A 12,909-nucleotide genomic window follows, 5' to 3' on the forward strand; every position below is an offset into this window, starting at 1 on the left:
GCCAAAATAAAGTGTTCTCGTATCCAAACATTTCGGGAAACATCCGGAACCCTTTCTGGTGAATTCCGGAACCCTTCCGGTGACCAAACACTATTATCCCATATATCAAACTTTATCTCCGGACCATTCCAGAGTTCCTCATCATGTCCGTGATCTCATCCCGGACTCCGAACAACATTCGGTCACCAACATACATAACTCATATAGTACTATATCGTCAACGAACGTTAAGCGTGCGGACCCTATGGGTTCGAGAACTATGTAGACATGACCGAGACACCTCTCTGGTCAACAACCAATAGTGGAACCTGGATGCCCATATTGGCTCCTACATATTCTATGAAGATCTTTATCGGTCGGAGCGCATAACAACATACGTTGTTCCCTTTGTCATCGGTATGTTACTTGCCCGAGATTCGATCGTCGGTATCTCAATACCTAGTTCAATCTCGTTACCGGCAAGTCTCTTTCTCATTCCTTAACACATCATCCCGCAACCAACTCATTAGTTGCAATTCTTGCAAGGCTTAAGTGATGTGTATTACCGAGTGGGCCCAGAGATACCTCTCCGACAATCGGAGTGACAAATCCTAATCTCGAAATACGCTAACCCAGCAAGTACCTTCGGAGACACCTGTAGAGCACCTTTATAATCACCCAGTTACGTTGTGACGTTTGGTAGCACACAAAGTGTTCCTCCGGTAAACGGGAGTTGCATAATCTCATAGTCATAGGAACATGTATAAGTCAAGAAGAAAGCAATAGCAACAAACTAAATGATCAAGTGCTAAGCTAACGAAATGGGTCCAGTCAATCACATCATTCTCCTAATGATGTGAACCTGTTAATCAAATGACAACTCTTTGTCTATGGTCAGGAATCATAACCATCTTTGATCAACGAGCTAGTCAAGTAGAGGCATACTAGTGACATTCTGTTTGTCTATGTATTCACACATGTATCATGTTTCCGGTTAATACAATTCTAGCATGAATAATAAACATTTATCATGATATAAGGAAATAAATAATAACTTTATTATTGCCTCTAGGGAATATTTCTTTCATCTAAAACTAGTATATCATTGCTAACTATGAAGTTATTACTATGTTTTTCAACAGAGAATCCCGACGGATTGTGTGCCTCATTTGATGTATCAGAATGGCAACCTTCGTGTTTTGAACATATATCCAGGTCATCCTACGAATCTCAACTGTCCATACCGGATTTCTCAAAGAAGTGGAGACATGCTAATCAAAGGATGGACAAAATGTATGGACAGTCGTAAGGAGGTTCTTGGAAGCAAAAGGAAGCGAAGCGCAAGAATTGCAGATAGGATGATCTTCATTCTCCATAATGGAGAGTCAGGGTCTATATTGTTTTATGCTATTTTACCTTAAAGAGAGTATTTAGGTCCTACCTAATATTGATGATCATGTGCTAAGAATAATTAAGTAGGGTTGGTTCGATGACTATGAGGATGATGATCGTATGACTTGTTATTAATAATGAGTAGAAGTTGTATGATGATGATTAGTAGGACTTGTTATTATATATGATGATGCATGATGCGAGCATGAGGAGTTATTATATATCAGCGGGTGAAATGAACATGGATTGGATTGAAGTGAAGGCAACATGCATGTGGTGCATGTCGAAAGTAGTACAATCCAAACTTGTTCAAGTTAGGATCAGTATTACTTTCGACATGCACCGCATGTTGCCTTCACTTCAATCTAAGCCATGTTAGGCATAGCAGTAGCATTGGTAAACCAAGCACGGAGATATAAGATAGAGGACTCTTCTCTCTATTAGCTAGCTAATAACAACCTAAATTAACCCCCAAAACCCCTAATCCAGCCCCTTTCAAAAAAAAACCTCAGCTCCAGCCAGCTGCTGACGCATGGATGCCTTTTGGTCCCGGTTGGTGTCACCAACCGGGACTAAAGGGCCCCCTGCCTGGGCTAGCCGCAGCGGCCACGTGGAGACCCATCTGTCCCGGTTCATGTAAGAACCGGGACTAAAGGCCAAGGGCATTAGTAACGACCTTTTAGTACCGGTTCCAAAACCGGGATAGAAGGCCCTTAAGAACCGGGACAAATGGCCCTTTCTCTACTAGTGCCTCCTCCCTCCTAACCTCCACCTCTCCCGCTGCCTCCTCTGCCATTAGCACCGAGCTGCTGCCTCCTCCACCCCTGCCTCCCACCACCGCACCCCTCAATATCCACCAAGATCACATCTCAAACCACATCAAGTTCAAGCTTGATCGTGCCGAGAACAATTACACCAAGTGGCGCATGTTTTTCAACCTCGTTCTCCTCCAGTATCGTGTTCAGGACCATGTCGCTTGGCCACCTCCTCCCAACGCCGACGCTGACTGGCTGGCCGTCGACCAGCGCCTCCTCCTATGGATCTTCTTCACCCTCTCCCACTCCCTCACCGATCTCATTATGGACGGCGCCGTCGACGCCTACACGGCCTGGACGCGCATCCGTGATTACTTCCTTGCCAACCAGGGCGCCCGGTACCTCCACCTCACCCGTCAGTTCCGCAACCTGAAGGAGGGCGACCTCCCTGTCGCCGACTACGCATGCCGCCTGAAGGGCCTCGCGGACGGCCTCGCTGACACCGGCAATCCGATGAAGGACCAAGACCTCACCATGCAGCTCCTTGATGGCTACTACATAACCTTCTTCTTGTAGACGTTGTTGGGCCTCCAAGTGTAGAGGTTTGTAGGACAGTAGCAAATTTCCCTCAAGTGGATGACCTAAGGTTTATCAATCCGTAGGAGGCGTAGGATGAAGATGGTCTCTCCCAAGCAACCCTGCAACCAAATAAAAAAGAGTCTCTTGTGTTCCCAACACACCCAATACAATGGTAAATTGTATAGGTGCACTAGTTCGGCGAATAGATGGTGATACAAGTGCAATCTGGATAGAAGATAATAGTTTTTTTGTAATCTGAAAATATAAAAACAGCAAGGTAACTAAAGGTAAAAGTGAGCATAAACGGTATTGCAATGATAGGAAACAAGGCCTAGGGTTCATACTTTCACTAGTGCAAGTCCTCTCAACAATAATAACATAGTTGGAACATATAACTATCCCTCAACATGCAACAAAGAGTCACTCCAAAGTCACTAATAGCGGAGAACGAACGAAGAGATTATGGTAGGGTACGAAACCACCTGAAAGTTATTCTTTCCAATGAATCCGTTAGGCTATTCCTATAGGTGTCACAAACAGCCCTAGAGTTCGTACTAGAATAACACCTTAAGACACAAATCAATCAAAACCCTAATGTCACCTAGATACTCCAATGTCACCTCAAGTATTCGTGGGCATGATTACACAATATGCATAACACAATCTCAGATTCATCTATTCAACTAACACATAGAACCTCAAAGAGTGCCCCAAATTTTCTACCGGAGAATCACAACGAAAACGTGTGCCAACCCCTATGCATAGGTTCATGGGCGGAACCCGCAAGTTGATCACCAAAACATACATAAAGTGAATCACGTGATATCCCATTATCACCACAGATACGCACGGCAAGACATACATCAAGTGTTCTCAAATCTTTAAAGACTCAATCCGATAAGATAACTTCAAAGGGGAAACTCAATCCATTACAAGAGAGTAGAGGGGGGAAGAAACATCATAAGATCCAACTATAATAGCAAAGCTCGTGATACATCAAGATCGTACCACCTCAAGAACACGAGAGAGAGAGAGAGATCAAACACATAGCTACTGGTACATACCCTCAGCCCCGAGGAAGAACTACTCCCTCATCGTTACGAAGAGCACCGGGATGATGAAGATGGCCACCGGAGAGGGATTGCCCCCTCCGGTAGGGTGCCGGAACGGGTCTAGATTGGTTTTCGGTGGCTACGGAGGCTTCTGGCGGCGGAACTCCCGATCTATTGTGCTCCCCGATAGTTTTAGGGTACGTGGGTATATATGGGTGAAAGAGATACGTCAGGGGAGCCACGAGGGGCCCACAAGGGTGGAGGGTGCGCCCCCTACCTCGTGGCCTCCTTGAAGCTTCCCTTATGTGCACTTCAAGTCTTTTGGGCTTATTTCCTTCCAAAAATGAGTTCCGTGAAGTTTCAGTCAATTGGACTCCGTTTGATTTTCCTTTTCTTCGAAACCCTAAAACAAGGTAAAACATAAACTGACACTGGGCTCTGGGTTAATAGGTTAGTCCCAAAAATGATATAAAAGTGTATAATAAAGCCCATAAACATACAAAACAGTAGATAATATAGCATGGAGCAATCAAAAATTATAGATACGTTGGAGACGTATCACTCCTCCACGGTCTGGACAACCGGTTCGACACGGTCCGCACCCTCCTGGGCGATCAGGTGCCGCTGCCGCCCTTTGACGTCACTCGTTCCCGTCTGGAGCTCGCCGAGTACACCATCAACCTCCGTGCAGCCGAGGCTGGCTCTGCCGCCCTCACCATCTCTGGCGGCTCCAGCTCCGTGCCTGACCGCGGTGACCGCGGCAACGGCAATGGCGGGGACCGCGGCAACGGCGACAGCAGCGGACGCGGCATAGGCGGCTCTCGCGGCAACAGTGGCGGTGATCACGGTCGTGGTCGTGGTCGCACTGGTGGCCGCGGGCGCGGACGCCCAGACTCTGGCGGCCGCGGGTCTTCTTCAACACCACCCACGCCCTGGAGAGGCTACTTTGCCCCCTACGGCATGGCCCTCCCTCCGCCTTATCTCGGCTGGATCCCTCCCAACGCCGCCGGCGTGCTCGGCCCTCGGCCCGACGTCCACTCCCAGGCGTATCCACTGATGCTCTCGGGCCCCTCGTCGTCCACTACATCGTCTGCTGCTTCGTCGTTCTACCCGTACCCTGTGCCCTCGTGGGATCATGCCGCCCTTTTCAGCCACGCCTACAGCCAGCACGGCTTCCCCTCCAACGGTGCCGACTGGATCCTCGACTCCGGCGCGGCTACGCACGTCACCGGTAATCCTGGTAATCTCTCCTCATTTCGTCCTTTCCAAAAGCATTTTTCATCTAGCATTACTAGTTGGATGCCCGTGCGTTGCTACGGAGTCAACAAAATGATGTATAAAACCAAAACAACAAGCACCATTTAGCCAGTTTTTCAGCTTGCTCTCTTTCCCAACATCATAGATCACACACGTCAAATCGTAAAGAATTCAAGGTGTCATCCCTCACCCGGATTGGGATCAGGTGACATGCGGCCCAAATTCAAATTTAAACATTGCGAAAAAATCTAAAAAAATCATGCATGTTCACAGCACATATTAAGATAACCCCTAAAAATTTCAGATCAAAATTCAAAACATACATCAAGAAATAAAAAAGAAACTCAGATGTGAATAGTTAATCTGTCATGAATAGTTCTCGAATGGTTCTTTGTAGACTATTCACATCTGAGTTTTTCTTTTTTTATTTCTTGATGTATGTTTCGAATTTTGATCTGAAATTTTTAGGGGTTATCTTAATATGTGCTGTGAACATGCTTGATATTTTTCAGATTTTTTCGCAATTTTTAAATTTGAATTTGGACCGCATGTCACCGTGCATGTCACCTGATCCCAGTCCCCTCACCCATACAAACTCAATAATCTATGATCCTCACCTCTATCATCAATGTTCTTGTAGGTCCTTTGGGACCCTCCATCTGTTAGAAGAAAAAAAGATATCCCCTCAGCCAAGGTAGTAGATTAATCACAGAATCTTAAAATGGGTGATGAAGGGGAGATGATGCAATGTCAATAGTTTTCTCACATTCTTCGAAATTCTTAGTGCGCACAAAGCCAAATCATTCCTACCTAATACGTTTTTTCACCTATTAGCAGCTATCATCATTAAACATGTGGTTGGACAATTGAAAGTATGAGAGCCTCAAGATATCACGTTTGTTTTACGCTATTCAAAATGGGCCATAATCCATGGTAATTGATAAAATTGCCCTAATCATTGAAGGGAGGAAAAGACAAAACCACGCTCACTTAAATCCCCCAAAGGTTTGCCTCGCGATGTGCCTGTCTAGATGCACCAAAATGTGTCCTGTGCTAGCCTTCTCCTTCAATCTTTGCAGCCATCAGATCAGCTTCCCCGATATACCTGTCCTCCTCCATGCACCCTCTTTCGCCACTTCCTCCTCATCCTTTGGCATAGGATCCTATGTGTTCACTTTTTTCTTGAGGCGTCAAATGAAGTATATCATTGGACAAGCATTACAAGATGTTTAGCAAATAGTGTTTGTTCATAATTGGTTCAGCAGCATTTCGAAATCAACACATCTTCAGTAAATGCTAAAATGTTTAAGAAGCAAGACATGTATAAGTAACTTTACCATCTCTCTCAGCTATCTTTCTTCAGGAGCTCAGGGGCAGGGTGGTAAGAGAACCATGCAAAGATGATTCTAGGTGCAAAAACAAAGTAACACCATTTAGTGATCCAGTCATATTCCTAGTAGCTACATATTAGTTTGTGTTCAAAAAACAATGCACAAACCTTCTCGCCCCCACTGTATCCTCCATCATGGTTGCAAGCTCCTCGTGTTCAATGTTTTTTTCAACATTCTCCTTTGACCAAAGTATCCTTAAAATCATCTCTCTGCTAGGAGTGATCTTGCAAATACAAAATGGTTAAGATATGGGCATCAAATAAAAAATGATTACCAGCCAGAGAGTAAATTCAGCACCGCAAACAACATTAGTAGCTTTAGTAACAAAGGAGAGGGACTGGCAACACCTTAGCTCCTGCACCAAATATAGAACAACACATAGTCAGGGACAGCACAAAAATAACAGCAGTGTTAGAACCCAGCAGAGGAAAATGATCTTCCTATGTGGTCCAATTCCAATAAATAGAACTACACCCCATCGTCCTGTACAATATAAGTTCCATATGCTCATGGCATAATTTTTTTTTGTTTCGTTACCACCCAAACATGTAGATTCTAAGAATGGGTGGCAATATAATTTGTATTTGCTGCACTTCTAGTAGTGTCATCTATCAACCATAAATATAAAGGAAAAGGTAAGGGAGTCGACTGCTACTTAGTGAACCCGTCCCCAATTGGCCGTGGCTGCTGTCACCAAATGCGAAGGACTTCCCTTCGTCATTTACGGCCACCGTATGATCTTTCCAACACCTACTACTATTCTGTTGTATCTGCAGAATTGACAACTGCTAATTACCTTTTAAAGACATGTCGGGAAAATATGTAACATCGTTGGACTATATTCAACTCAAGTATATTGGATGCTATATATTCATGGATTCAGCAATACCATACACACCTGTTAAAAAAATGAAAATGAAGGGCAATGCAGATGATTCTCTTACTTTTATAGTTTAGAAATAACAGTTGGCAGGTTACGCAAGAGTAACCCCATGTCCCAGCTGCTCCTTCCGCTACACACATTTCCGCTCACAAACTGGGCCCATGCCTCAGCTCCTTATATTACCTTTCAAAAAAAGCTCCTTATATTAGATGAAGAAATACAGTGGAGTAAAGTAAGAGACTCATCTCAAACGTGGAGGAGGAAATTAAGGAACTCACGGCAGTCGGAGGCGACGAAACGGATGTCCACACCCACGATAGAGCGCAGCCGCGTCGGGATACCAGGTTGCAGGCGCTTACATGTCTGGGCGTCCCTGCCTCCAAAGTTGCAGGTATTTGCATGCTGGAAAATAAACATTGCTCACTGTAGAATATAGTTCAGGCACCCGACTATTGATTAGGCACCGATGCATACAAAAATCCTAGGCACAGCCAGGAAAAGTGACAAATCAACCCGGAAGCTAAAGCTGGCGCGTGCGCTTGACATGGCCTAAGTGTATTCAGCTCCCATGTTTGTCAGAGCCACCATGTCTCATCAATCCATGTGTGAACATAGTCTGAAAATATATATGTGATCAACAATGAAAGAGGAAAAGCGAAACTATATATCCTCAGAGGAGAGAAAAAACTAAACTTCCAGTAAATAAACAAACATATACAATATTACATCAAGACAGTAGTGCCCCGATTCCTTCGTTCCATTTCCATCTTGATATCTAGCTAGTCAATCTGGTTAACAAATTTGATATTGGTGTTTCCTTAATTTGTTGGTGCCCTCGACGATTCCTGACATCTCAGTGATCGTGACATAGGATCGGAAATAGGAGGTGGATCCTCGTGTGCTCACGACACACGCAGGAACTCAAGCTGCCTTTGTCTCGGCCTCTCCAGCAAGCAAACCAAAACACCTAGAAGCAGAAGACAGAGAGATTTCGTCCTAGCACCTGGTCGAAGGAGGGCGTGCTGTCGCTGAGTCGTCGCCGCTCAGTAGATAAGGCCGCGTCGGTCGGTCGGTGTAGGTGTAAGATGCGGTTCCCGGATCCGTTGCCTTTCGTCCAGGTCGGCGCACGCGTAGCGCAGGGGACAACGCCGGTGCACCCAGCACCAGTATAAGCCACCCGTGCCGTTGCACTGTTGCTGCGCTACAACCAGCGGAGGAGCGGCGGCGCCAGTGAGGTGGTGCCGTGGTGGTGGTTTCCGGTTTCCCCGGCATTGGTGCGTTGGTGCAGACCGTGGAGAGCTCGGCACCGTACCAAGTACAACAAGAGGGACGGTCCCAAAAAGAGTGGGGCAGTAGATCGTTGCGGCGGCACGGGGAGGACGACGAGATTGGGAGATGAGATCAGCCATTGCAACGTGGAAAGGAGAACCGGAGTGGTGGGGAGATTGGTGGCTGCGACCTAGGAAGGGGCACGAGAGTGCAAGAGATGGACGTGCGTGTGTCGACTTCCGATGGCATGGGATCGATCGTGGGGAGAAGCCCCTGCTTGGATGGGAAAACTGAACGTGGGAGCGAGAGGCGAGGTCGAACTACCCCCACGACTTTTTTGGTCGATTTTTTTAGGGTTTTTGTCGATTGTTGGCGTATGTGGGAAGGAGACCGTACGAGGCGTGGAAGAAAAGATTGATTGCACCGGGTTGATTGAACCGCTTGGTGAGGGCGTGCGTTACTTGCCTCTGGTTTTTTGAGGGTGATTGAAAAAAATCGGTGGGAGAACGTGGGTGGGAAGGTATCGATGGCCAGCGATAGCAGGGGGAGGTCGAACCATCACGACGTTCGATTCTCCTTTAATAGTAGAGATTGTTGGCAACTGTGATTGGCTTCCTATTATTGGCACGGGCTCCACAACTCTCCCTCCCACCAATCTCTCTCTCAAAGATGTTGTAGTCTGTCCAAACATTGTGAAAGATCTTATCTCTGTTCGCAAATTATCCACTAACAATGATGTTTCCGTTAAGTTTAATCCCCGTGGTTTTTCTGTGAAGGCTCTTCCAATCAGAACTCCGCTCATGACGTCCGGTAGTCCCAGCCTGATGTACCCTTTCTATGGCGGCGCCACCTTCGACAAGCATGCCTTCCTCACCACTACCGGCGATCTGTGGCATCAATGCCTTGGCCACCCGGGCAAGGCTTCCCTAGATTTTCTTTCTAGCAATTTCCTACCAGATTGTAATAATGTTTCTCGCTCTCCTTGTACTTCTTGTCAACTAGGGCGACAACCTCGCTTAGCATTTTCATCTTCCAATAATTGTACAACGGAGCCATTTCAAGTTATTCATTGTGATCTATGGACTTGTCCGGTAATAAGTTTTTCTGGTTTTCAATACTATCTCATTGTGTTGGATGACTTTTCTCACTATTCGTGGTCGTTTCCTCTTCGTCACAAAGATGACACCTCACCACCCTCCAACGCTTTTTCACTTATATATACACCCAATTTCACACTCTCATCAAATGCATGCAATGCGACAACGGCGGCGAATTTATCAACACCTCTCTTCGCACCTTGTTTTCCAACAATGGCATTATCTATCGACTCTCCTGCCCCCATACCTCACCACAAAATGGTAAGGCCGAACGTATGATCCGTACCACCAACGATGTCGTCCGCACACTTCTTCTTCGTGCCAACCTTCCTCCACCCTTTTGGGTTGAGGCTCTTCACACGGCCACTCACTTACTCAACCGGCGCCCCTCCACCACCACCACCACACCACACACACCATTCTTTCTTCTCACCGGCGTTCAACCTCTCTACGATCATCTCCGTGTCTTTGGTTGCCTCTATTTCCCAAACCTCTATGCCACCGCACCTCACAAATTGGCCCCTCGCTCCACTCGATGCGTGTTCCTCGGTTATCCCTTGGAACATAAGGGTTATCGCTGCCTTCGATCTCCAAACTCGCAAAGTCATCGTCTCGCGGCACGTCATTTTCGACGAATCTACGTTTCCATACACGCCTCCCACACCACCGGTCACACCCTCCCCTCCCGCACCCGATCCCGCTTCTGGCACCCACCTGCACGCAATCTCCTCCGGGATTCCCACCGCGCCAGCTTCCCCCCGCCCGCACGATCGGCCTCGCTTCGCGCATCACCCAACCCCCCAATCCCCACACCCCACGCGTCGCCTTGTCCCCCCACTCCCCCGACCGCGTCGTCCGCTCCTCCTGATGCGACCCATGCGTCATCCCCCCACCCGCCTAGCCCGGTCCCTCCTACTTCCCTCAGATCGCCCGCCCCTGATTTGCTAGGATCGCGCGCCTCACCTGCCACCACTGACCCAACTACCTCGGACTCCAGCCCCACTGAATCTCCATCGCCTTCCGCGTCCAACACTCCCTCGCTGCCACGTCGCCCTATCGTACCAGTTCCACCTCTCCTGTTAACTCCCATAAAATGACCACTCGTTCCAAGCATGGATTTTCCCAACCACGTAAACTTTTCCCCTCACCACGTCCTTACCACCACATCTCTCCCCTCCCTTCCTCTTACAAATCTGCCCTTAAGGACCAACACTAGCACGCTGCTATGGTTGATGAATTTAATGCTTTGCTAAAGAACAAAACTTGGAGTTTGGTTCCTCGACCTGCAGGTGTCAACGTGGTCACCTGGAAGTGGATCTTTCGACACAAATTCAACCTCGACGGCTCTTTGGCGCGCTACAAGGCACGTTGGGTCCTCCGTGGTTTCACTCAACGGGAGAGCATTGACTACACTGAGACTTTCAGCCCGGTTTTCAAGCTGGCCACTATTTGCATCGTCCTCAGTCTCACCACCACTCAAGCATGGCCCATTCACTAACTCGACATGAAGAACGCCTTTTTACACGGTGATCTCGGTGAGACAGTGTACTGTGCGCAACCTTTCGGCTTTGTCGATCCCTCTCACCCCACGCATGTTTGCCTTCTCTAGATATCCTTGTATGGTCTCAAACAGACTCCTCGCACCTGGTTCCTGCGGTTCAAGTCGTTTCTTCTCTCTTTGGGCTTTCTCGCTTCCAAGTGTGACACCTCTCTCTTCACCTACCACCATGGTCCTTCGGTAGCCTATCTTCTTTTATACGTCGATGACATCATACTTACTGCCAACACCACCTCTACGTTGCACTCTCTCATCTCCTCTCTCAAAACCGAGTTCGCTATGTCCGACCTCGGTGACATTCATCACATCCTTGGCGTCAACGTCACTCGCTCCTCCTCAGGCCTGTTTCTCTTGCAGCAGCAATACGTTCTTGAGATCTTGGAGCGCGCTAGCATGTTGAACTGTAACCCCATCTCCACTACCATGGACACAAAGTCCAAGGTCTCAGCATCGGATGGTACACCCCTCTCTAATCCGACCTTGTACTGGAGTCTTGCCGGAGCCCTACAGTACCTCACCCTCACCCGACCGAACATCTCTTATGCGGTGCAGCAGGCCTGCCTCTTCATGCACGCACGACAGTATTCTCACTTCCAGCTTGTCGAACGGATTCTCCGGTACCTCAAGGGCACCTCTCACTTTGGCCTCCAGTTCTATCGGTCTTCCTCGCATGACCGCATCACTTATTCCGATGCCGACTGGGCCGGCTGCCCCGACACCAGGAAATCCACGTCCGGTTTTTGCGTCTTCCTTGGCCCGAACTTGATCTCCTGGTCGTCCAAAAGCCAGCCTATGGTGTCCCGGTCCAGCGCGGAGGCTGAGTACCACGCGGTTGCCAACTGTGTTGCTAAGACTACGTGGTTGCGTCAGCTGCTGCATGAGCTCCGTCGGCCTCCTTCTCGTGCCACGATTGTCTACTGTGACAACATTAGCGTGACATACCTCTCCACCAACCCGGTCCAGCATCAACGCACCAAACACGTCGAGATCGATCTTCACTTTGTCCGGGACCGCGTCGCCTTGGGAGAGACCCGTGTGCTGCATGTTCCATCCGGTTCACAGTTTGCTGATGTATTCACTAAAGGATTGTCTACTGGCGTGTTTGAAGAGTTTCGGTCCAGTCTGAACATCCACCCAGGAGGAGTCCCGACTTGGGGGGGGGGGGGGGGGGGGGTGTTAGCGTGACATGCACTGTACCTTATCTGTATATTTGTATTACTGTTGTAACTCTCCTGGTCTTTAGGATCGCACCTTCCCCTCCTCTTCGGCCTGCGTACCTTCCGTTACGAGAGACAAGGGGAGGGGGTGCCTGTATATGTATGTGTACTCTCACGGCATAATTGATTGACAGTTCAGTGCTTCTCTCTCTCGTCTAGCTGCCTCGCGCGCTCGCCACACGTGTTGTGGTCTCATGTGTCACGCTCTCCACCGTGGTCCCTTAACCTTATCCTCAGAGACAATTCTCTCCATTTGATCTTCTTTCTGAGTTGACCCCTCCTCTCCTCTCTCTTGCTCTTTCTACCTCATTGCCAACAACTAATCTGGTTGTGCCGCTCTCTCAGCCCTTTTCATCCACAAATGCCGCCGACTACTGCAAGCAAACCACTGTTACTACAAGTTGAAAACAACATGTGAAACACCATCCACTTTTGTTACAAGGCCGAGTGTCGGTGCTGCAGGCAAGGGTTTGATGCTAC

The 12,909-nt window shown here is 48.0% G+C and overlaps 1 protein-coding gene across 1 annotated transcript; it reads left to right on the top strand.

Annotated features, from left to right (window-relative positions):
• The first annotated feature begins 1,261 nt into the window (after positions 1-1,261).
• On the top strand, positions 1,262-9,371 carry LOC147988746 (uncharacterized). Its single transcript, XM_087535773.1, has 4 exons — positions 1,262-1,272; positions 2,120-2,660; positions 4,313-4,997; positions 9,334-9,371. The coding sequence occupies exons 1-4, from the start codon at positions 1,262-1,264 to the stop codon at positions 9,369-9,371; spliced, it is 1,275 nt and encodes a 424-aa protein (XP_087391899.1).
• The last annotated feature ends 3,538 nt before the right edge of the window (positions 9,372-12,909 follow it).

Source organism: Triticum urartu, chromosome 1A (assembly GCF_056163025.1).
Source record: "Triticum urartu cultivar PI428250 chromosome 1A, HENAU_Tu73, whole genome shotgun sequence".
NCBI lineage: Eukaryota > Viridiplantae > Streptophyta > Magnoliopsida > Poales > Poaceae > Triticum > Triticum urartu.